The sequence below is a fragment of the Ursus americanus genome, chromosome 14 (genome assembly GCF_024610735.1).
Source record: "Ursus americanus isolate L20-20 chromosome 14, mUrsAme1.1.p, whole genome shotgun sequence".
Taxonomy (NCBI): domain Eukaryota; kingdom Metazoa; phylum Chordata; class Mammalia; order Carnivora; family Ursidae; genus Ursus; species Ursus americanus.
Window position 1 is genome coordinate 45,183,410 of NC_142140.1, and position 23,886 is coordinate 45,207,295.

Here is a 23,886-nt window from a genome sequence, read left to right on the forward strand (position 1 = left end):
CCATGGTCTTATCTCATTGTTCTTCGCTCCCCGGTGTCTCAGACCAGCAGCAGCTTGACTCCAAAATGGAAGAGGTGGACAGGAAGCTGTGGCCCACCCCTGAGATCACATGGCTTTCTAGGTTGCCTGCCTGAGACAAGGTGCCAGACTCACTGTGTGGCCACCACAGGAGGCCGGGTAAGGGAGGCCCACCTGCTTTGAGGAAACCTTGTGCCTCTGTGGTCAGCTGCCTGGCTGGACCTTTCTTTCTCACCCTGTTAGTGGAAACTGGCCACAGATGAGTGTGTGTCCCTAGCCAGTGGAAGAAAAAACGTCTAAAGAAATAAATGCCCCCTCCGGTTTGGGTTCTCCAGCAAACATCAGGCGCCTGCTCTGTGCCGGGCACAGTGTGAGCCGTGGAGGTGGAAGGACAGCAAACACATATTACCATCCCCTCTTCTCAGAAGGGGACTGGGGGCTCAGAGAAAATACTTAAGTGACTTGCCAAGGTCACCCTGCTAGAAAGTGGGAATTGGGAAATAATACACACACACACACACACCCGCCAGCCACCCCCACACACATGCACCCTATCCGAGAAACAGGGAGCGTTGTTGGGCACGGTGAGGTTCCTGACCCTCTGCGGGGTGGGCAACAACCTCTCCACAAGGCGTTTGCCAGGCGCACGGGGAAGGGAAGGTACCTGGAGGAATGACAGCACATCATTCCTCTAGGTGCGGGGCCAGGGAGTAGGGGTGCGGGGTAAGGTGGTAAGGGGCAGAAAAGCTTGGCGCACACCCCGCGACCTGCGCTCCTCCGCGGCCCCGCCCCCTCTCGGCCCCGGCTAGGTGTGCACGGCCCCGCCCTCGACCCCGCCCCTTTAGGTTTGGGCGCGCGTGCGCAGCCCTGTTTCGGTCCCGCCCTCTCGCAGACTCAGCTGCGCGCGCACCGCCCCTCCCACCCGTGCGCACGCGCGGCCCCGCCCCCGTCTCCCCGGCGCTCGGAGCCCGAGTCCGCGGGAAGATGGCGGCCCCGCTCATCCCGCTCTCCCAGCAGGTACGGGCCGGCGGGCGGGGGTGCAGCGTTGGGGTGCGGGGCGTGAAGCCTGCGCCCCGATGAGGCCGATGCGCAGGGAGGCCCAGCCGAGTGGCGGCGGCTCGCGCTGAGGGGCTCCCGCGGAGGGCGGGCGAGTGGGCGGGCGGTCCTGAAGGTGACAGGCCGGCCCAGCCCGCGGCCTCCCGCGCCCTGGCGACCCTCTGCGGGCGGCGTACAGGCGGAGCCGCTGCTTGTGTCTGCACAGTCCGGGGCCCGGGCCCGGGTCCACGCCCGGCCTTCGCCGGCGCTCCCAGGCCGGGCGATGCACGGTGGCTCTGGGCTCTCATTGAGGGAGGTGGGCGAGGGGAGTGAGCCTTTCTACCGGTGCGTCGGCCCCGCGAGTCTTTGTTTCATGCCGGGTCCCACCGTCGGAGCGGACTGTGTCCCCGCCGGGGTGGAGGGCTAACCCTGCCACAGCCAGGACCCTCCAGCAGTGCGATCCAGGACTCATCCGTCTCTTCCTTGGGAGCTGTTTCCGCCACCCTTGAATCGAGAAAGGGGAGATCTCAGGTCTCCGGGCCCCTCTCTGTGCGCTCAAATACGCCTGGTGGTCTTACTAAGGGGCAGTAACAGTGGCGCGACGCATACGTGCAAAAAAGAGCCTTGCGCAGGCAGCCCTGCTTTCTGGGAGGGACGTTCATTCATTTATTCGTCAAATGTGCGTTGGTCCAGGGGCTGAGAGCGCAGCAGTCACCCAGACAGACAAGGTCGCTGCTCTCCCGGAGGTGACATTCTCATGGGAACTAGAAACTACCTGTGCCCTGCTAATAACAGCTGCCTTTATTGACTGAATACCTGTGTCGTACCAAGCACAATACAATAAGAATTCTGTCTAAATGATCTAGCACAGAGTTGGGATTAAGAGTGAGGACACAGGGTCGTATCATCTTGTGTTTAGTTATTGGCTCTATCATTTATTCTTCTGAGTGTCCTTGGGTAAGTGCTTAGAACTCATTTAGAAAATGGAAATATAAAAAAAATACTGGGATAATGTGAAGATTAAGCATGTAAAGCACTTAGAACAGTGCCTGGCACATCAAAGCACTCAGCGATACTGTAATTATTATCATCATTTAATTCTCCAGCAGATTGGGACATATGGGAATGTAGACCACAGCAGTAAGAATGCTAAACCTTAAGAGAGCTGATAAGCAGGTAGGCATGACTGGCCAGCTGTTCCAAGGAGAGAGATATGCATACCTGCTAAATCTTGCAAGAAGTAGCAAATTTGTGACACTGTCAGTAAATTAAAAGTATTAAAGATGAGTGGTTATTAACATGTTCTTATAACAGGTACTAAAATGCTGTGTAAACTAGGTACCATACAGATGTTGGGTATTATTAATAGTTGCTACAGTTTAGGGTGTGTGTGTGGGGGTGGTGGGGTGAAACTCACTTTGGCTCGCTTAATGAAAAAGTGCTCCCAGTTTTTTGGGGGGAATCTTTTTAAAACTATCAAATTTTGACAGTAGCCCTAAATTGAACTTCGGTGATGACAATGGCTGATGTTTATTGAGTGCTTTAGAATTTAAGTGCTTAAGAATTTCTAACACGTTGGCGCTTATTCACACAACAAGGAGAGGGGAATTTTTTTTTTTTTTTAAGATTTTAATTATTTGTTTGACAGAGAGAGACAGCAAGAGAGGGAACACAAGCAAGGGGAGTGTGAGAGGGAGAAGCAGGCTTCCCGCCGAGCGGTGAGCCCAATGCGGGGCTCGGTCCCAGGACCCTGGGATCATGACCTGAGCTGAAGGCAAACGCTTGACGGCTGAGCCACCCAGGTGCCCCAGGAGAGAGGAATTCTTATTTTACTGATGAAGGATTAGCTTTGGAGGAAGGGAGTGGTTCGCCACTGTGAGTGAAGGTATGAAAACATGAATTGGGTCATATGATTTGCCTACCTATCACCTTTTGGAATAAAATCCCAGTTCCTTCTCAGGAAGCCTTGCTGGTCTGGTGCCTGCCTGCCCTCTCTGGTCTCATTCTTTCCCTGGTACCCACTCTTTCCCGGGTACCCACACTGTGGCCATACTTGCCGCTTTTCTGCTGCTCCCATAATCTGAGCTTTCTCTGTCCTCCGGGTGTCCCCACTGGCTGTTCCTTCTCCTGAAGTTCTCTTCCCGAAGTTCTCCTCCCTGTTTCTTCCCTTGGTGCTGTCAGTGCTTGGCTCTTTTTCCTTTTTCAGGTGGTAGCTCAGATGTCATTCTTCCCAGAGGCCTTTGCTGACCACTTGTCATAAGTAGGGCCCCCTCTTCTATCCCACCAGCAGTGTGTCTCCTCCACACACCCCTCAGCACCTTTGCTGGTTTACAGAGGTCTGTTTCCCCATTAGACCAGGCACCCGGTGAGAGCAGGTGCAGACTCTTGCTCCTGTGACCAGCACCCAGGAGGTGTCCGGTAAACTCACGAAGCAGGAACCAGTGAGTTACACCTACCAGCGCCGTTTACAGGTGGCTTTTCTTCTCTACATGTGGGATGGGGCTAGGGGTGGGAGCAAAATTGAAGGAGTTTCAAGAGACTGACAGCCAGGAGTGTATGACAACTTCAGGTCTCTGACTTCTGGGTTTCTTCCTGTTCCTTTATATGTTTGTTGAACAAAGGCATGACCAGGTTTTCTTCCTTCAGGTAGTTATGTCAACAGTTCTCTTTACCTTTCTTAGGTGAAGTTCTGCACCAGGTGTTCTCCTCGAGCTAGGTGGGAGACATAGCCCTTAAGGTATTTTCAGTCTAGCCGAGGGATCACACAGGTTCACAGATTATTACTGGGGAAGCATGGATATGATTCTAGGATAATTTCTGGTTGGGGGCAGTCAGGGAGTCGCCTGGAGCATGAGGCTGTGCTCTGGTTGGACTGAGGTGTAGGGTGCACTTGGAACGTGGATGGCCCGTTGAAGGTGAGTAAAGCGGTTGCCAGCAGGTTTGTAGAGGGGAGTAGGCCATCGTATTTCTCCTCTGGCCCCAATACTTTAACCATCAGCATCTTTCCTGGTCTGCTCCATACTCCCCCAAATCTATGACACCTCTTTCCCTGTACAGTCTTTTCTGACCCTGAATACAAATCTTGCCTGTTTGAAGAGTCAGGAGTCTAGGGTTGATTTCTCCCTCCATTGGTGTCTTGGTGATTTCTCCCTGCCTCCGAGCACAGCTCCCCTTTGCCTCTCCTACCCTGGAAATTCACCTGTGTCCCTCATCCCCTTTGTACCATATGGTCTCATAAGTTACTGGTCGCCGTGCCATCCTTAACTTAAGTGGCCTGTAGTTGGTTGTCATTGAACCTCACAACACTGGTCACTGTAACCCACCAGTTGGCCTTCTCTCTGTCTTCTGCATTCTTTCTCTCTGTCTGCTCCTGTCTTAGGGTCTCCCCACAGAGCATGCCCTTCCCCCACCAAGACCCTTCCGGAGTCCAGCCTCCTGTTTCTCCCTTGCTAACACCCCACCCCTGCCAGCTGCCTGCTGGAATTGGCCACCTCCTTACCCACATCCACCAGTAAACAGGTCTGGGGTTGTCCCCCTTCCTACTTAGCCTCTCTCTCATAGTTCATTCCGCACAACCACCTCCTGCTCCAGAAACCTCCAGCTGCTCCCATTTCACTCCCCTCCTTCTGTCCAGCTTGACTGTTCCTGGTTCAGCATTCCCACGCCCCCTGGGCCTGCTCCACCTGACCTTGCCGGCTTGCTCTCCCACACTTGCCCCATTTTCATGTAAGGCCTTGCTCTTCCCAGTGCTCCCCCTACATACCCCCCCTTGTGCTGTGATCTCCTGCTTCAACCTAGCCTACCTCCCGCCCATTGGAGACCATTCTCGGAAGCCTCCTTGGTGGTCTCTTGCCTCAGTCCACCTCAATGACAGTTCTCCCTCCTGTACCTTCTGTGGGTCCCTTGCATGGCCCTAGACCCAGGAAGCACATGGAAAGCATTGAGCTCATTGAAGAAGAGAGTGCCCTGTGCCCAAGGAGTTCCACCCCCTCTGCCTTGCCACTGGGGTCCTCCTCCTTTGTCATGTGCTTCCTATGCCCAGGCATTCGAGATGCGTCATCTCTTTAATGGGTGCCAGGTTTTAAGGTTTTTATTCCTATTTTGCAAACAAGAAACTGAGACCCACAGAGATTTAAGTCACTTGCTGCAGTCCGTAGTTGGTGGGTCAGCCCCACATCTGTCTGCCTGCAGAGCCCTGCTCTTTCCCCTATTCCAGGCAGCCTGCTGGGCACCTCGCCCAGAGCAACACCCGGTGAACGTGTCTGCAGTGAATGCCAAGTGCTTGGGGCACTTGTTTGTCCTTTCGTCCCTTGTTTTTTTCTCTAAAATAATTGCTACTCTCTCTGTCTTACTAGAATGCTAATGGTGATGTGGTATAAATTGGTGAGTAGAGAGTCAGGTTTTAGAGTAAAGATTGGCCCTACCCTGTAAGACCCAGAATTCCCTGGCTCTTTATCTTATTGACCTGCATTGGCCTGGTTTGTGGACCGAGTAGCTCCCAGTTAAGCAAGAACATATAAGTTTTGCTCCCTCCACACCAATTTTGAACTTTATTATTATTTTTTAAAGATTTTATTTATTTATTAGAGAGAGCACAGAGGGAGAGGGAGAAGCAGATACCCCACTGAGCAGAGACCCAGATGCAGGGCCTGATCCCAGGACTCTGAGATCATGACCTGAGCTGAAGGCAGACACTTAACCAACTGAGCCACCCAGGCACCCCAATTTTTAACTTTAAAGCAACTTTCCCATGCCTCATTCTTCACCCGATCAGCAAAGAAGGGAACTGTCTTTGATCAGATGGTACCCGAAAGCTGAGTGTCTGCTCTCTGATGCCTCAGGCCGCTTCACGTTATTAGCTGATGGACGACACAACCGCCACCACCCCCATGAGAGACACCTCGGCAGCCACGCTGGGGGCGCTCTCAGGGTCTCCCCACTCAGACTTCACCTGAGCAGCCAGCGTCCACTTGGAAGACTACTTCACGTTCTTCCTCAAAGACAACTCTCCCACCCCATTATCATTTGAGGTTCCTTCAGGGTGTATTTTTTCAGGGTCCCCAGATGTCCTTTCAGTGCCCTCAGTTGTGCAGTATTTTCTGTATCTCAGTTTCTCCATGTGCAAATTGGGAGTAACTCCATATGATGTATCCGCCTCCTGGCAGTGGAGTGTCAGCACCCCACACACCATTCATTCAGCAGATACGTATTGGGCATCTCCTCTGTGCTGGAGACCTCCTGGGCAGTGGGATGTAGCAGTGAACCAGAAGACAGCCCTGTCTCATGGAGCCGAGGTTCTCAGGAGTGGGGCACAGACGGAAGGAAATGAGCAGATACGTAGTGTATCCCGGGGTGAAGTGATCCTCGTGGTGAGAACTGAAGCGGAGTTTAGGGTCCCACGTGTGAGGTTGGGAAGGCCTCAGGAGCCACGGACCGAGCAGGAAAGGCACTTTGCATTGCTCACTGTATCCTCCCGATTCACCCTGGTCAGTCTTATCCTCACTGTATAAAGGGGTTAACTGAGGTCCAGAGGCTACGTCACTTGTGCAAGGTCACACCCAGCAAGCTCGTGCTGACACAGCCCATCTAACGCAGGCCTGGGGCTCTGTGTTGCACTGTAGGTTCTGTTTGTTTGTGCGTTTTATTTTTTAAGTAGGCTTCATGAGGAGCGCAGTGCGGGGCTTGAACTTACTACCCTGAGATCGAGACCCGAGCTGAAATCAAGAGTTGGATGCTTAACCAACGGAGCCACGCAGGCGCCCCTTTTAATTTTTTTTAACTGCCAAGCATACAGCAGTATGAGATCTCATTTGATTTTAAACAGTGGTCATGCCACCTAACCTCTAGATACTGTGGAGTCTGGTGGAGAGAAGATCACTTGTTTAAATTCTTATTTTGTTTTAATCTCATCTCACTGGAAAGTCATGGGAGAAACAGAAGCTGCCTTATCGTCTTTACAGTTTCCCCTGCTCGAATGGGTGTTTGGTGCTTCATGGCTGATGCAGAAATGAGTGAGCCATGCCCAGCCCATGAGGCGGGTCGGCTTGGTCCAGGCCATGGTGAAGGCCCAGGCCATGGGTGGTCTGAGCTGAATGAAGGGTGGATAACTTGCTTCTGCTTGGGAAAGGGCTGCATAGAGAAGGGGCGTCTGGGCTGGGCTGTGGGGACGCTGGGAAGAGAGGAAGGCATGCTTTTTCAGACAGAGGCAAAGCAGAATAAACAGAAGCCAGGACACTGGAATTCTAGCTCAAAGGGCCTGAACGTGAGGCCAGGGCTGGGGACTCTGGGGTCCATAGCCCTCTTTTAACTAGGGTGACTTAGGGATTAAAGGAAGAAGGTGGTTTGGTAAATGGGACACAGTTTGTGCCTGGCCTACAGATTGACCTGAGACAAAAGGGGCTGACACGGTGTCTGCTTGCCTAGAGAGTGGCCGATGGTGGTGGGGGGGTGGGGAGGGAAGGAAAGGAGACCTGCCCGCTGGGTGGCCCAGAGGGCTGCTCCTGCTTAGAATGCTCTGTCCGCCATAGTAGGCCCAGCCCTCAGTGTCACAAGCTGCTGGAGGGAAGTAGAGGTTGCAGATGACCAGAAACAGCCATGTCCTTAGACTTCCGTCTGGCCCTGCCTCTGCCTCTGCCTACTGCGTGGGATTGCTGTACTTACCGATTTACCAATTACATTTCAGACCAGCCGATACAAAGTCAGTTCTCCTTTTGTGTACACCCGTTGCAAGCTGGGAAGGGTGGTGCCAGGAAGGCTTGCTGTCACTGTCTGCAGACTAGAATTGGGCTTCTGCCCCATCTAGCACGCTGCTCACCTGCATCCCACGCTTCCTGGTTCTACCCTCCCTGTTTGCTCAGCCCTGTGGCCCCTGAGCCTTTTTTGTTTGTTTTTTTAAAGATTTTATTTATTTGAGAGAGCGAGCACGGGCACGAGTGGCGGGGGGGGGGGGCAGAGGGAGACAGAGAAGCAAACGCCGTGCTGAGCAGGGAGCCTGACGTGGGGCTTGATCCCAGGACCCTGGGATCATGACCTGAGCCGAAGGTAGACACTTAACCACCTAAGCCACCCAGGTGCCCCAACCCCTGCACCTTTGTTCCAGTTGCTTGCTCAGGCGATGTTCCCTCTTGCCTCAGGGCCTTTACACATGCTTTTTATTGCCCCCTTTCTGGGATGTTCTTCCCCCCCACTTTATTTCTGGGTTAACCTCTACTCCTTTTCCTATCTCAGCTGGCACATCACTTCCTCAGGTAAAGCCTTCCCTGACAGGTTGGCCCAGCTTCTTTGTTGCTGCCTGTGGGGATACTCTGTACTTTTCCACATGCCAGTCTGTAATTTTCTGTTGGTGGGATTATTAGATTGATGGTCAGTCTCCCCTACTGCATAGACTAGGTCCACAAAGGCTGTTTTAATTCATCCTTGGTCCCTAGGTGTTCAGTAATCATCTGTTGAATGAATGGCAGAATGGTAGGGCAGGTCCGCAGTATGTGAGGCAGGGAGGAGCTATGTCATGTTCTTGACGAGTGAAGTGACACGTTCAAATCTGACCGCTTGCGTAGAGAATGCGCAGAGCTGGGGACTAGCTCAGAGAGGTTTGTTGTGATATGGACATGAAGTGATAAAGAACAACCTGGCCTGAGGTTGTTTCCAGAAGAGCAGAAGGGGTTGGTGATTGAAGCAGTGTGTGGGATGGTTATTTGCACTGGGGCATTCTAAGTGTGGGGAGGAGGCAGGAGAAGGAGGCAGGTGTGGTGTGTCCAGCCAGCAGGGCAAGACAGCCTTCCTGGGCGGTGCCAGGTGGGTGGCTGGGACAGGTGAGACAAGACCCATCACCTTGCAGCGGGCCCTCCAGACCTGGTGGGATCCCGTATATAGGGGCAGTTGAGAAGCAGCCTAGCTCCTGGGGGCACCGTCAGATCCCATTTGCTGAGCACCTAGCCGGTGCTGGTCTGGGACCCAGAAGACTAAAACTGAGCCCCTGCCCTTTAGATGGCTCAACCGGAGCTGGGCTTTCAGGCACAGAGATAAGTAGGACCCTGTGTGGCAGGATACCCTTGTGGAGATTGGGTGGCAGCCTACGGAAGTGGAATGAATTGCAGTTGCCTCCACTGGCTTGGAAATAAGGAGAGCAGGAAGAGGGGGCCTGGGTCTTCCTTCCTCTTTTCCCTCTTCTGTTCCAGCAGGACTGGAGGGAGCAGATGGGTGCAGCCTTTCAGACTGGCTGCTCTCCACCCCCTACCACTCGTCAGAGGCCCCTTCCCTGACTCTGGTAACCCAGGTGTTGGGGAGAGATTTGAGGTGCAGGTCTTGTACAGAAGAAGGGAGGGGGTTTGGACACCCACTTTGTGCCCATTCACCACTGACCCCCCATTAGGGAAGTGTCATTGTCTCTGTCCCTGGGCTCATTTCTGAACAAGGAAATGGAGAAGGACAGAGCTAAAAGGACAGGTTTCAGGCCTCCCAGGGAGTTGGGATGCTTGGATCAGCCCTGGCTCCAAAGCCAGTGTTCTCTCCTGTGGACAGCACACCGTGGGCTCCTGGGAGGGCAGGAGCAGCTCTGTCCCTGCTGTGTCCCGAGCCCCTGGAGCAGGCAGGCGATAACTGTCTGTTGATTGGTGGCAGCAGGGTCCAAAGAGCGGCCAGGAGCAGTCTCTCTAGCTGATGGGAGTCGATTAGTGGAAATGTTCTTTCTCCTGGGTGAAGAAGCAGACACCTAGTGCGCTGGTGAAGGGGAGTCAGGGAGGCCTTGAGGCCCAGCATCCTGACGGCCAGGCCCCCACCCTTTCACAGGGCTCCCTGTGTCCCTTCACTGGTGCTGTGAGAGGGTGTGGGGAGGAGGTTCTCTGATTTACTAATGACAGTAACGAGCACGCCTGTTGAGCCACAGAAAATTGGCTTTTCTTAATCCACAAAGGATGTTTGCAGTTTTACATGTCCAGTGGGAAAAGGAAATGATCTTCTTTCGGACTGCTTTTAAAGGGGGAAAGAATAAATAGGAAAAAAAAAAAAAAAAAGATCCTCACAGGGACATTATGAAGTCAGGACTGGAAAGTTTGGGGCAGGGATTAGCCCTCTGAATTCCCCCGCACCCTAGAAACAGCACTGTGTGTGGCTGGAGGCGCCAGGACCCGGCAGAGCTAGGTGTGTGCTGTTGAGAACATTTCTCCTGCTGGGAGTTTTTTTTGATCAAGACCAGAACGGTCTCTGAGCCCGGAGTGCCATATCCCTGTATCCACTGTGGACGCTTTCTCCACCGAGAAGAGGATTCCATCGGGGATGAGCAGATGCCCACAGTTGCTGAGTGCGTGCAGGTCGGGGCTGTTGTTTCTGTTGCCCAGACAAGGGAATCGGCATTTTCTTGTACACCAAGCTGGTCCTGTTGGCATTCGGCCTCTTGATTTAATTTTTTGTTGCCTCTTAGCCACTTGGAATTATCCTTTATTTCACGGCTACTAAGCACTTAACCTGCTGTGTGTGCAATTGGATGTTTAAAAAAAATAAGTAAGACTAAGAGAACTAGTAAAAGACTGTTGGAAGCGGCTTAGTCAACTAGTTGAGCGAGAAAATGAGTACGATATGTACTGTAGTGTAGCCAGCATTTGGTGAAATATTGTATCATTTTTTGGCAAAGATCATTTGGTGTGGCGTGCTGTCAGGGCTGTGATGTGATTCTTGCCAAACACACCCTGATTAATAACTTTGCCTGACTTCCCTTCCCACTCCTCATGATTCCTTATAAATAAAGCCAGCTCTTCTGTCTCCGTGACAGTAATAAGAAGGGCAGTAATGGGTACAGTAGCATCTGGGGGTTGTAGAGTGTGCTTTACCTACATATTCTCATCCGGTACTTAAAGTAATCCTCAGGGCAGGCGCTGTATTAGTCCCATTCCTTGGCTGGGGAAACTGAGGCCCCAGGAGGCTTTGTAGCTTGTCTTCACTCTGCTGCTGAGTGGTGGAGCTGTGTCTACCCGATCATCAGCCTCTCTGCACCCATCTCACCCACTCCCTCCTGAGACTCCATCAAAGTCTTACCCATTCTGTAAACAAACAAACAAACAAACAAGTTTGTTTTTTAAAAAAGTATACGGAAGGTTTGCTTACAGAGCCAGCGCTGCAAGAGGTAGAATAGGTGTGAGACTTCTGCCTCACCCCCCACCTCCCAGACCTGAAAATGTAGGAAGGAGGGGGCCCCAGTCAGTAGAGTAGCCTTGACAAGAATTGGACATTAAGAAATGTCCCATTTGTAGATTTGGGGCTGTGGGAATGTGGAGGAGAGAGAGACTCATTTCAGTTGGGGAATTGGGGAAGTTTTTAAAGCAGGGGCTCGGTTGCGGGGCTGGGAGGTAATTGGCCTTGAGCAGGCACAGTGCCCCCCGCCAGGCATAGGGAGTAATTTGTGCCCAGAGAAGGAGCATCCGGTGCCCAGTATGTAGAGAACCTGCCAGAGCAGGAAGGAGAGCTGGGATTGAGCGCTGTGCGTTTGCAAGTGTGTGCAAGTGTGAGTGAGTGTGAGTGTCCAGGGAGTGCGTGTGTGGTGGGCAGCGGGGGAGTAGTGAAATTAGCCCAGCAGGGCCAGGGGATGGCTGTGGGGCACCTCGAGAGCTAGGCTGAGGGTTGGAACCTCACGCTCTTCGCCAGCCACAGCGTCTTTTCTGAGCTGGGGAATGACCATGTGAATTCCCCTCCCGGCTCCTGCCAGCATGTTTGCTCTTCTGTATTTGTTCCCTGACTGGACCTGATGCTCCGCTCCACCTCGGCAGTGGCGACTGTCTTGCTCAATCTGGGAGCCTACTGGGTACCTGGTGCCTAGAAGACCCAGGCTCTGTAGAAGAGCAGTGGGTGCTGGGAGGCTGATGATGCCACCCTCAGAGAGGAGGGGAGGGGCATGGAGAGCGGCCGACCTGATCCCGCTGGGGGTCCCCGAGTGCTGGGCAGCATGCCTGCTGAAGGGATGGCAAAGTATCGGGCCAGGGCTCAGCATATGGCAGAGATGTTGGAACCCCAGGGTGGCTGATCTAGGAAAGGAATTTTGGGAAGATTCAGGGCACACTTGGGGAGAGTTGGGAGCACTGTGCGAAGAGGGCATTCTCAAGGAAGGCAGTAGGTGCCCTGCTGTGTAGGGGCCCTTACTGCTGAGCTGTCACCCCTGTGAGTCTGTTCAGGGCCTGGTCCTCTGTGCAGAGGAAGGAAGGACAGAATGGACGGGTGCTGTTCTCTGAGATGCTGGGAAGAGCAATATCCAGGGAGGCTCTGGGGAGGCCAGGGCCGCTTTTGAGCTTAAACAGCATTTTTGGGAGAATGGGCTAGAATCTGCTCCATGCTCTGCCAAGCTGTCTGGGCAAGGTCCCAGGAACTCCTTTTTGTCTGACCCTTTCCAGTCCCATCCACCTGTCCTCTGTGTGGCCACCCTCAACCCCATACCCCTCCCTACCTGCCCGTCCCCTGCTCCCTTCAGGACCCTGCTCCCTTGGTGTTTTCCCACCAGTGGTGTCTCTTTCCATCCGTGTTGCAGGCCTGTCTACGCCCCAGTGCTTCAGCGTAGGTGCTCCTAGGCGTGCTTGTTGTCTTGTATCCCCTCGGGCAGGCTCAGCTGGGCAGTGTCGGTCTCCCCAGCCTCACAGGTGAGTGTTTGGGCTGCCGAGTGCCCCCGCCATCCCTGTCTGTTCCTCTGAGCACTTGGCTGCCTTCTGTGTGCGTTGTCACATGTAATGACATTTTCTTCCAGACTAGGAGCTCTGCAAGACGCTCTGTAGAAACTGCTTGAATGGGAATGAGATTTCCACTTCCATGTCCCATAGGGACATCCCAGAGAAGCATGTTTAAAGGTGAACAGCCCCCTTTCTTTGTGTCTGTGCACAGTGAGTGGCTGCACTCCTTGGCTTCATCCTTCTGGAGGCCTACCGAAGTCTCCCCCTGGTCGCTCCCCCGTCACTCACTCCGCGTAGCTAAGTGCCTATACAGTTCACTGCCTCTGTGCAAATCTGCTCAGCTCGCTGCGGGGATCATGTTCTGGGCATCTCAGCAGGGCGGGCACAGACCCTCTTACCTCACTGTCCACCCTTCCTGGCAGGCTGAAACCGTGCCAAATGACCCCAAGTCCCTGCCGGCCCCCTCTGCCCTGGAATCCACCTTGCCCATCCCTGAGCCCTGGCTCAGGCTCTGGAGGCTTCAGCTGTGCCTCCTGCTGTCGTAGCCCTCATGTCCCTTGGCACCTTGTGCTGTAGTCCGGTGCTCACTTTGCCTGCCTGTCTCCCTATCTTGAGCCCTAGAGCTCTGTCTCACACCCTTTTGTATCCTTGATTCCTCCTCATTGTGTGGACTTAATGTGTGTTTGCTGAATGAGTGAATGAATGAATTTCAAGGCCCAAGGGCAGACCACTCTTTCAGGAAGTTTTCTGTGAAGAGTAGGTAGGAGGTCAGTAGTTTGAAGTGGAATGGCCTGAGGGGACATTTCTAGGGATGGGATAGGATTTCGCATGGCAGCAGGTGGAAGGAGAGGACAAGGAGGAGAACGGGGCAATAAACAGCCAGCGTTGGAGGAATGCTCACCCAATGCCAGGCTCTGGTGGTGGGAATGCGATGAAGAAACTGAGGCACAGAGAGACTGCTCGCCCTCCCCAGGGTTGCACAGTACTCTGGTGGTGGGATAGGACTCGAGTCCACGTCTGTCTGGTGGCACTGTTGACCTCACTGTGGTTCTGCTTCCCCCAGTGCTAGGAGCGCCAGGCCAAGAGGTGTGGGCGGAGACCTTCGGAACTCAGTGTAGGACAGGGTGGCGTGTCAGGGTGGGAAGATTGCCTCAAGTGACCTCGTTTCTCTTTTATTTCCGTTTCTGATAGATGGGGCCAAGAGCAGTGGTCTCGTGGGAGCGCTGAAGCTTTTACACCTTGAGTCTGCGTTCCTGCTGATAGTTCCTGGCCCTGAACTCCGTCTGGCTGTCTTGTTCACCTTGATGCTTCATTGTGTGTCTAAACTTCGGGGCATGGTTCTCTTGCTCTTTGGTTCTCCTTGTAGGTGGGGACTATAGGCCTTCCCCCCCGTGTCGTGTCCCCACCGCAGGCCTTGAGTTCTGAGTGGGTTGGACGGAGGCCCTGCATGCTGTGCTGAATGGCAGGTACACATCTTTGTCATGGCGATCATTTGGGTCTCCAGGGAGAGTCATATTATCTTCGGATCCCTCTTCTTGTATGTGGCTCTTTCCCTTTTCTGTCTTATTTACAAAAGCAGTGTGCACTAATGTAGAACACTGGTGAACTCAGAAAGCCATGGGGCGGGTATGGGGAACCAGTTCACTGGTAGGAATCAGTGTTAGCCTGTGGCGTCCGTCCTGCCACATTCAGGTCCATGTGCATATGTGATCGCTGTGGGCTTACCAGCTGGGTCATCACTGGCTGTGCTGGTTTGGGCCCTCCCTTTGCATTTGGCAAATACTGACGATCATACCCCGCTTGTAAATGTTCTGCCCATGCTGTTTTACTGCTATGCGGGATCCTCGCCTGGGTCCAGCCTCTGCTGTCACGGGTATTCCTTGCTCTCCAGCAGGGTGAACTGATACAAGCTCTTGCCTTTCCCCACCTCCTGCATAGTTGATCACTTCCTCGGGGCAGACCCTCGGGGAGAGGCCTCACAGTAGCAGAAGGGGTTGTGTGTATGTGTGTGGTAAAGAAGTGCTAGTTTTTATTGTTTGTCAAAAGTATCACACTGCTGGTGATAAAGCTGCTCTTTGTTTATCGTACTTAACACCTGAAGTGGCTTGTACCGTTAGCATCCCTGCCAAAGCAGAAACACATCAAATGTTGGTCTTTAATTATGTAAACACACACTCAAAGTAGAGGGAAGAGTTTAATGAACTCCCATGTGCCCACCACCCGTTTACAACAAATGCGATTTTTTTTTTTAAGTAGGCTCCATGCCTAATGTGGGACTTGAACTCATGACGCTGAGATTGAGAGTCATATGCTCTACCAACTGAGCCAGCCAGGCACCCAAACAAATACCGTTTTGCAAATCTCTGCACTTGTCTACCATCCCTTGACCTCCTCTGCCATATACATTTTTATTTCTGAAGTTTTTATTTTAAATCTCAGAAATTGGGGTGCATACGTGGCTCAGTCGGTTTGGCGTCCCAGCTCTTGATTTTGGCTCGGGTTGTGATCTCAGGATTGTGAGATCAAGCCCTGGGTCAGGCTCTGCGCCCAGCGCAGAGTGTGCTCGAGATTCTCCCTCCCTCTCCCTCTGTCCCTTTCCCCCATGCTCTTGCTGCTCTCTCTCTCTCTCAAAATAAATAAATAAATCTTAAAAAAGAATAAATCTCAGAAATCTTATTTCAATTTGCATCTCTGACAAGAAGACCATTTATCTTTACATAACCACAGTGCCACATCAACCCCTTACACACTTGATCATACCTTAGTATTACCCCATTGATAGCCAGTCTGTATTCATATTTGCCTGATTGTCTCAGAATGTCACCTTGTTACTTGATTGTGAGGTCTCCGTTCTCTCTCACTCTTTTTAAAATTTATTTTGAGATAATTATAGATTTACACGCACTTGAGAAAAATAATGCAGAGTGATCCTGTGTATTCTTCACTCCGTTTCCTGCTGTGGTAACACTTTACAAATCTGTAGTACACCAACCATCACAACCAAAACTTTTTTTTTTTTTTAAGATTTTACTTATTTATTTGACAGAGAGAGGGAACACAAGCAGGGGGAGTGGGAGAGAGGAAGAAGCAGGCTCCCAGCGGAGGAGCCCGATGTGGGGCTCGATCCCAGGACTCCGGGATCATGCCCTGAGCCAAAGGCAGATGCTTAACGACCGAGCTACCCAGGCGCCCCCACAACCAAAACTTTGACATTGCTGCAGTCAGATAAGACAGGTTCCATCCCACACAGGGATCCCTCCCTTTGGCCCTTTTAGCCACTCCCATGCCTTCCTTCACCTCTGGCACCCACTAATCTGTTCATTTCCAGAAGTTCAGCATTTTAGTGATGTTATATAATGGAATCATTCAGCACATAACCTTTGGAGATTGGCCTTTTTTACTTAGCATAATCCCCTGGAGATTCTTCTGGGTTGTTGTGCATGTCAGTAGTTCATTCCTTGGCATTTTTCATTGCCAAGTGGTATTCCACAGTGTGGGGTGGGGGGGGGTGTCACAGTTCATTTAACCAGTCCCCCATCAAAGGACATCTGGTGTGTGTCCAGTTTGGGGCAGCTATGAATCAGCCTTCACTAAACATCTGAGTACAGGTTGTTATGTGAACCCAAGTCTTCATTTCTCTGGATGAATGCCCAGGACAGTCACTGGGTCTTGTTATCAGTCACAGGCTTAGTTCTTTTTAAGATACTGCTGAACTGTTTTCCAGAGTAGCTGTACATTTTTACCTTCCCACTGTCCACCTGTGAGTGATCCAGCTTCTCTGCGTGCTCACTGGTGTCATTGTTATTTTCGCCATTTTGATAGGTGTGTGGTGCCATCTCCCTGTGGTTCTGATTTGCATTTCCCTAATGACTAACCTATGCTGACCATCTTTTCATGGGCTTACTTGCCCTCTGTGTGTCCCCTTGGGTGAAATGTCTCTTCATCTCTTTGGTCTGTATTCTCATTTGATCATTTGCCCCCCCCTTTTTTTAAGCAAACTCTACACCCAACGTGGGGCTTGAACTCACCACCCCAAGACTGAGTCGCATGCTGCACCCACTGCACCAGCCAGGCACCACCCCGCTCCCCTATCGTTTGCTTTTGTGCCACTGAATTTTGAGAGTTCTTTATATATTTCAGATACTAATCCTTTGTCAGATCTGTGATTTGCAAATATTTCTGTGACTTGGCTCGTCATCATCTTACCATGGTCTTTCACAGAATAAACATTTTTAATTTTGATGAGGTCCTTCACAGAATAAACATTTTTAATTTTGATGAGGTCCAGTTTCTCAGTTTTTCCTTGTATGAGTCAGGCTTTTGGTATCAAGTCTAAGAACTCTTTGCCCAGCCCTTGATCCTGAATATTCCGTTTTTCCATTTAAGTTTTTCCATTTAAGCCTGTGACCCATTTGGAGTGAATTTTTGTAGAAAGTGTGAGACTTAGATTGAGGCTCATTTTCTTCCTCTAAATGTCCAGTTGCTTCAGCACCGTATGCCAGGCAGGCCTCTTTCCCCATGAATGGCCCTGCACCTCTGTCAGTAGTCGGTCGGCCACACCCATGTGGCTCTGTTTCTGGGCTCTCCGTTGTGTTCCATGGCTCTGTGTGTCTACCCTTCATCACTGCCATGATGCCTTACAGCGAGACTTGAAATCAGGTAGACTGATTCCTCCCAATTTTTTTTTTCTTCTTCAAAATTGTTTTAGCTATTTTGGTTCCTTTGCCTGTCTCTATACATTTTAGAATAATCTTATTTTTATCTACAAAAAATCTTGCTGGAGTTTGGTAGGAATCAAGTGAAACCTGCGCATCGGGGCTGTACATGTTAACTGCGCGTGCTGCATCGCCCTGCAGGAAAGCCAGTTGATCGTCTTCCCACCCACAGGACCCAGGATGCTCGTTCCCCCCTTGCCGACTCTGCCAGCCTGATAGCAAATGCTGGTGCTTCCCTCTATTTTGCAGTATGGAAATTGAACATTTCCCCCAACTTTTCTGTGTCTTTTCTTTCTGAATCGCTTTTATCTTATACTTTGTTTATTTTAAAACTAGGGTATCTTTTTTTCTTGCGATTTATAAGAGCTGTCTCTCACATCAGTGTTCTCCTTCTCTCAGCAAGGTTTACCTTAGCTCTGGTTTAGAAACCTCTTATGGGGCAGTTGGAGAGAGCTCTCAGTTGCTGGGAGGTTAGGGACGCCCTAGTGTTCTCTGATGTTTTTGAATGTTGCCGAGCTAAATCCCAGTTTCCTCAGCTGCAGAATATGACTGCGCACATAGCCAAGATAATGACTTTGCAAGCAGTGAGGGCAGCCAGCGCTGAGTGGAAGGCAGAAACGTAAGGACTGTCAAGTGAGCACTTCTTTGGGCTGCGGTTTTATTATTTTAAGTTTTATTTATTTAAGTCATCTCTACACCCAGTGTGGGGCTTGAAGTCACGACCCTGAGATTGAGAGTTGCATGCTTCTCTGACTGAGCCAGCCACGTGCTCCATGGGCTGCATTTTTGTGTCAGCATTTGGTTTTCCAAGTAGAAACACAGACTGGGCTGTCTTTGGGTGTTACTTGCCTAATTCCTGCAAAACTTGGCAACTTGATTGAAAATACACCATTTGCATATCCCTGATGATGAGTGATGTTGAGCATCTTTTCACGGGTCTGTTGGCCATCTGGATGTCTTCTTTGGAGAAATGTCTATTCAGATCTTCTGCCCATTTTTTAATTGGATTATTTGGTTCTTTGGTGTTGAGTTGTATAAGTTCTTTATATATTTTGGATACTAACCCTTTATCAGATATGTCATTTGTAAATATCTTCTCCCATTCAGTAGGTTATCTTTTAGTTTTGTTGGCTGATTCCTTTGCCGTGCAGAAGACTTTTATTTATTTTTTTTCAAAGATCCTTTTATTCATTTTTATTTTTTTTAAGATTTTATTTATTTGAGAGAGAGAGCGCGCACACAAGCAGGGGGAGCGGCAGGCAGAGGGAGAAGGAGAAGCAGGCTCCCCGCTGAGCAGGGAGCCCAATGTGGGGCTCCATCCCAGGACCCTGGATCATGACCTGAGCCGAAGGCAGATGCTTAACTGACGGAGCCACCCAGGCTCCCCAGAAGCCTTTTATTTTGATGGAGTCCGAATAATTTATTTTTGCTTTTATTTCCCTTGCCTCAGGAGACTCTGTCTAGAAGAATGCTGCTATGACTGGTGTCAGAGAAATTACTGCCTGTGCTCTCTTCTATGATCTTTACGGTTTTAGGTCTCCCATTTGGGTCCTTAATCCATTTTGAGTTTATTTTTGTGTATGGTATAAGAAAGTGGTCCAATTTCATTTCTGCATGTTGCTGTCCAGTTTTCCCAACACCTTTTGTTAAAGATAATGTCTTTTCCCTATTGATATTCTTTCCTGCTTTGTTGAAGATTAATTGACCATATAATTGTGGGTTTATTTCTGGACTTTCTATTCTGTTTCCATTGATCTATCTGTGCATTATATCTTGTGCCAGCACCATACTGTTTTGATTGCTACAGTTTTGTCATGTAACTTGAAGTCTCAAATTGTGATACCTCCAGTTTTGCTTTTCTTTTTCAGGATTGCTTTGGCTGTTCAGGGTCTTCTGTGGTTCCATACTAATTGTAGGATTGTTTGTTCTAGTTCTGTGAAAAATCCTGTTGGTATTTTGATAGGGATTGCATTAAATATGTAGATTGCCTGGGGGTGGTATACATATTTTAGCAATATTTGTTCTTCCAATATCACTCATCATCAGGGAAATACAAATCAAAACCACAATCACATATCACCTCACACCTGTCAGAATGGCTAAAATCAAAAACACAAGAAACAACAAGTGTTGGTGAGGATGTGAAGAAAGAGGAGCCCTCATGCACTGTTGGTGGGAATGCAAGCTGGTACAGCCACTCTGGAAAACAGTATGGAGGTTCCTCAAAAAATTTAAAGTAGAACTCCCCTACAATCTAGTAATCGCACCACTGAGTATTTACCCAAAGAGTACGAAAATACTAACTTGAAGGGATATATGCACCCCTATGTTCATTGCAGCATCACTTGCAAGAGCCAAACTGTGGAAACAGCCCAATTGTCCATCAATATATGAATGGATAAAGAAGAGGCAGTATATATATGTAGTGGACTATTAGCCAGAAGGAAGACTGAAATCTTGCCATTTGCAACGACGTGGATGGAACTAGAGGGTATTATGCTAAGTGAAATAAGCCAGTCAGACAAAGACAAATACCACATGATTTCACTCATATGTGGAATTTAAGAAATAAAACAATGAACAAAGGAAAAAAGAGACAACCCAAAAAACAGACTCTTAACTACAGAGAACAAACAGATGGTTACCAGAGGGGAGGTGGGTGGGGATGGGGGAAACAGGCAGAGGGGATTAAAGAATAGTTATCTTGATAAACACTGAGTAATCTACAGAAGTGTGGAATTGCTGTTATTGTGCACCTGAAACTAATATGACACTGTGTGCTGACTACACTGGAATTAAAAAAAAAGATATATGACAATAAAAAAAGAAAAGAAAATTACAGCTGTTATAGGGTGTTGGTTTTCTGGGGGAAATGACATGCTGTAGTGGTTTTCAAGACAGTTTATGTACTCGGGTTGAGTCTTGTATTCTGACCTCTTGGGTTGAATAAAATGCACCATCACATGATCATGTGCATGCATTTTCCCAGGGCTACCACACATGGGAGTCTGTGCTGTGACCCGGTGCCCAGCTCTGGCATGCCTGGGCTATTTTTGCAGCGTGCAGAGTTGGTTAGGACCACATGACCTGGGTGCTCCTCTGGCGCTGTCACTCATTGGCTCTGTACTGTCAGTCTGAGCACTTGTAAATTGGGGCTAACAGTATACCTGTGCCACAGTGTTGTTGGAGGATTAAATGAGGTACGGGATAGGAAACAGTGAGTGCTCCATAAATGTGACCTCCTATTTATCAGAACAAGGAATTAAACTTTTTTCCAAAAGTCTTAAAAGCTGGTTTGCTTTAAAAAATGCCATTTTGAAATGAGCAAGTCTGGCACTCATTGCTTTGTTTGGCGTGAAAGCGCATCTTTTCCCAGAAGAGTGGGAATTCTCCTGGTTTCAGGCATAAAGATTTAGGAAGGGTCCTGCCTCTGGACAAAAGCGGGGATCAGAGCTGGATGGGCTCAATCCTAAGAGGTTTTGGAGTGGCTAGAACCCCGATCTTCAAAGGATTTCCCCTCCAAAGTGGTTCTGCTGTGTTCTTCATCTCAAGCTGCTTTTCTCCAGTGTTAAAATTGCATGTGCTCACATGAACTATGGTGTTTTAAAGCCCTCCCAACAGAAGGCTGTGAACTTGTTCTCGGTACACTCCCCTTCCCTATCACCCCCGCTTGTAAATTGCATCTAGGCTGGAGGACAGAGCGAAGAGGCCACAGGAACTTTTCACGTTATCTCTAAGTATTTTGAGATACGATGAGCAACTGAATGGTCAAATTGAAAGTTACGATTGATCCTCATCTATAATCAGTCCCTGCAAGTTGAAGATGGCTCCTTCGCAGAGTGGGCTGGCGAAGGAGATCACATCCTCGGCTGGCTCCATCCTGTTTCCATTTTCAAAGACCTCGGCCAGCTCTCTGCATCCTCTTACTCTCTGCAGCTTTCTTATATTGAAAGCGTCATTCCCTGGCCCGTCCCTTTTCTGCCTGTGCCCCAGGCTTGGCCCTGGGCTCGCTTTGGGGTCAGACAGAAGTGAACAGCTCCAGTATCCGCTCTCAGCGTGCTCTGTCCCAGCAGCTGTAACACTCCCTCTGGGAGCTGCTGCGGGCACCAACCAGTGAGCTGGTTGTGACGGTGGTCTCTGCCCAGGAGCTGGCCACATAGGCTGCCTGTCATTGGGGTATTTGAGGTGTCACTTGTCAGCAGGTGTCTTCAGCTCTGTTTCAGTGGCACATTGGGCAGCTTGCAGACCTGCCTCCACCATCCCTGGGATGAGGCGGGGTGGTCAGAGGAAGTGCCAACTAGATCTAATGTTTTCCCCTTTCCCCCCTTCTGCTTTTGCAGTAGCTGAAGTAGGAGTAATCACATTGAAGCGTCTAACTGTGATCCTTGTCCCAGCTTGACTAAGTTGATTCCCATAGAGAGGAATAGTTGAGGCACACTCATGTGGTTTCCGGTCACTTGTAGATCGTGTGGGGTTGAAAGTTGGCCACAGGCCATCTGGGGGATGAGCCTTTAGCACAGACTGTTGGAGCTTTGGCTGTGGTGCTTTGGAGGCTTTTCCAGATTTATTCAGAGTCTTGTTGTTCTTGATGATGGATCTGATAGCTCAGAAGCATTTGGGAAGTTTGAAACAGTTGTTAACTCCGTATGCCCCAAATACCCTTTTTTCACTGGAATTATACCAGCTTGGAAACCTCTTTTCTTGCCTACCCTGAGATCTTAAAAAAAATCCCACTGGAAATGTCTTTCAGATGTGAGCCTCTCTGATTTGTTGGTGGGAAGGGGACCTTTGCCATCAAGGTGGAGGCCTCTGGGGCTTGTGCACTCCATTCCTTTGAGCTAGTGGCAGGCCATGTGCTGTCTGGACCCGGTCACTGTCACCTTGACAAACAGCCTGCCTGACTTGGCTTCCTCTGTCTGCCTTCCTCCTCTGACGATATGTGCTGTGGAAACATCCCAGAGTTTTAAACCTGGGAGGTGACATGAGGTGTGATGGTGGGCACTGCGGTCTAAGGTCTGAAGGAGCTGAGAGTGACAGACACCCCCCCCCCACCGCAGTGACTCTTGTCGGGCCAGCGCACCAGGCCAGAGGAAGCAGCCAGCCAGAGAACCACTGTAGCTGTGTACTTACCTCTCGATCCTTCTCCTGTGTGTCGTCCCCTTTTCTTTCTCAAGCCGTGGCTCCTTTGTCATACAGCCTTGCTTTCCTTTTCATGTTGCTCTGTGTTTAGTTTTCTCTGCTTTTTCAAGATCTCCCCCTTTCTTTTTGTTTTGACTTTCTTCTCTCCCCTTTCAGGTCTTCATGCTCTTTTCCTTCTATTTTCGTTCTGTCTCTGTGGTGTTCTCTGTACTTTCGCTTCTTTATATGCTCGCAGGTGTTGGCATCCCCCAGAGAAGCTGACCGTAATCTCAGCATTATTTTTAACCTGAAGCAAGTCTTCATGCCACAGCAATATGCAAGTGTTGGGCTGGTTCACATCCAGTGATTGTAACTGGAAAGAACCCATCTCCGCCAGTTTTATTCATTATGAAAAATCACAAGACAGCATTCAAAGACTTTTAAAATAAACACGGTACTCCCACCTTTTATTCAGTTCTCGCTTTCCCCATCCTCCTTGCCTTTAGTGGTTCCCGTGCCCATTCTTCTGTACGATTAAGTGTAATTGTGTATTCTTCACTTTGCTCACTAAGTCAGTGGCAGTCTTGTGGAATGTTTCCTTTCACGTGGCAAAACACCAACATGTGTAAGCCTTTATAGCTGATATTGTAGTGGCTGCTTAATTCCTTCCCCAGCTGACACCTCCCCTGGGGGACGGCTCACTGAGGTCGGGAAGAGAAGCTGTGGACACAGTGCAAAGTGTGAGGGCTGGGCCGCCAGATCCAGACATGGCTTGAGTGAATCACATGACCCTAGGGCCGGTGGTCACCTCCAAACAATAATGTCTTGGGGATCTGATGGTTGGAATGTGGAGTGTCTTCTGTGCCGAGCTGAGGACTTTGGACTTCCTGCCTGTTGCAGTAGGAGTGGTCACTGGCCAGCTCTCTCCCAGCGGGGGCCAGTCAGTGTGTATCCCTTGGTGGCTGGCTGAGGACGGGTTGGGTGGGGATGAGATCTGGGGCAGGGAAATCAGTCTAAAGCTTGCGTGTCTGGTGATTCGTGATGGCATACAGAAACTCCTGTTTGGATTCTGGAACCAGAAAACAGTCTCAGAGGATAGGGTGTCTTTTCCCTCTGAGCTCCTGGACACGTTGAAATCCCTGCATTCGGTGAATAGAAGTCACCTCGGCTGCTGCTTCCTGAGTACCAAGTTGTTTGTGTAGGAATGAGGACTTGTGAAAGAGCATTAGCGTTTCTTCTTCCCAGACTGAGTAAGTATGTGAGATCTGTGTCTAAAAACAAGCTGCAGTGTCTGTAGAGAGGACGCTTAAAGTGCACACATTCTGATTTTCCCTGTTGTACATTTTGGTAATGAC

At 50.1% G+C, this 23,886-nt stretch overlaps 1 protein-coding gene across 10 annotated transcripts in view; it reads left to right on the plus strand.

Moving 5' to 3' along the window:
- The first annotated feature begins 910 nt into the window (after positions 1–910).
- The window catches only part of EPS15L1 (epidermal growth factor receptor pathway substrate 15 like 1), a 94,562-nt gene continuing 71,586 nt past the window's right edge, over positions 911–23,886 (plus strand). For 9 of the 10 annotated variants that reach the window (XM_045778838.2, XM_045778840.2, XM_045778845.2 and 6 more), the window contains exon 1: positions 911–1,035. In XM_045778838.2, coding sequence (XP_045634794.2) covers positions 1,003–1,035 — 33 coding nt within the window. In that variant the 5' untranslated portion in view covers positions 911–1,002. Of the gene's footprint in view, positions 1,036–20,097; positions 23,782–23,886 lie in introns of those variants that run through there. The other variant, XM_045778842.2, reaches the window with a different exon arrangement.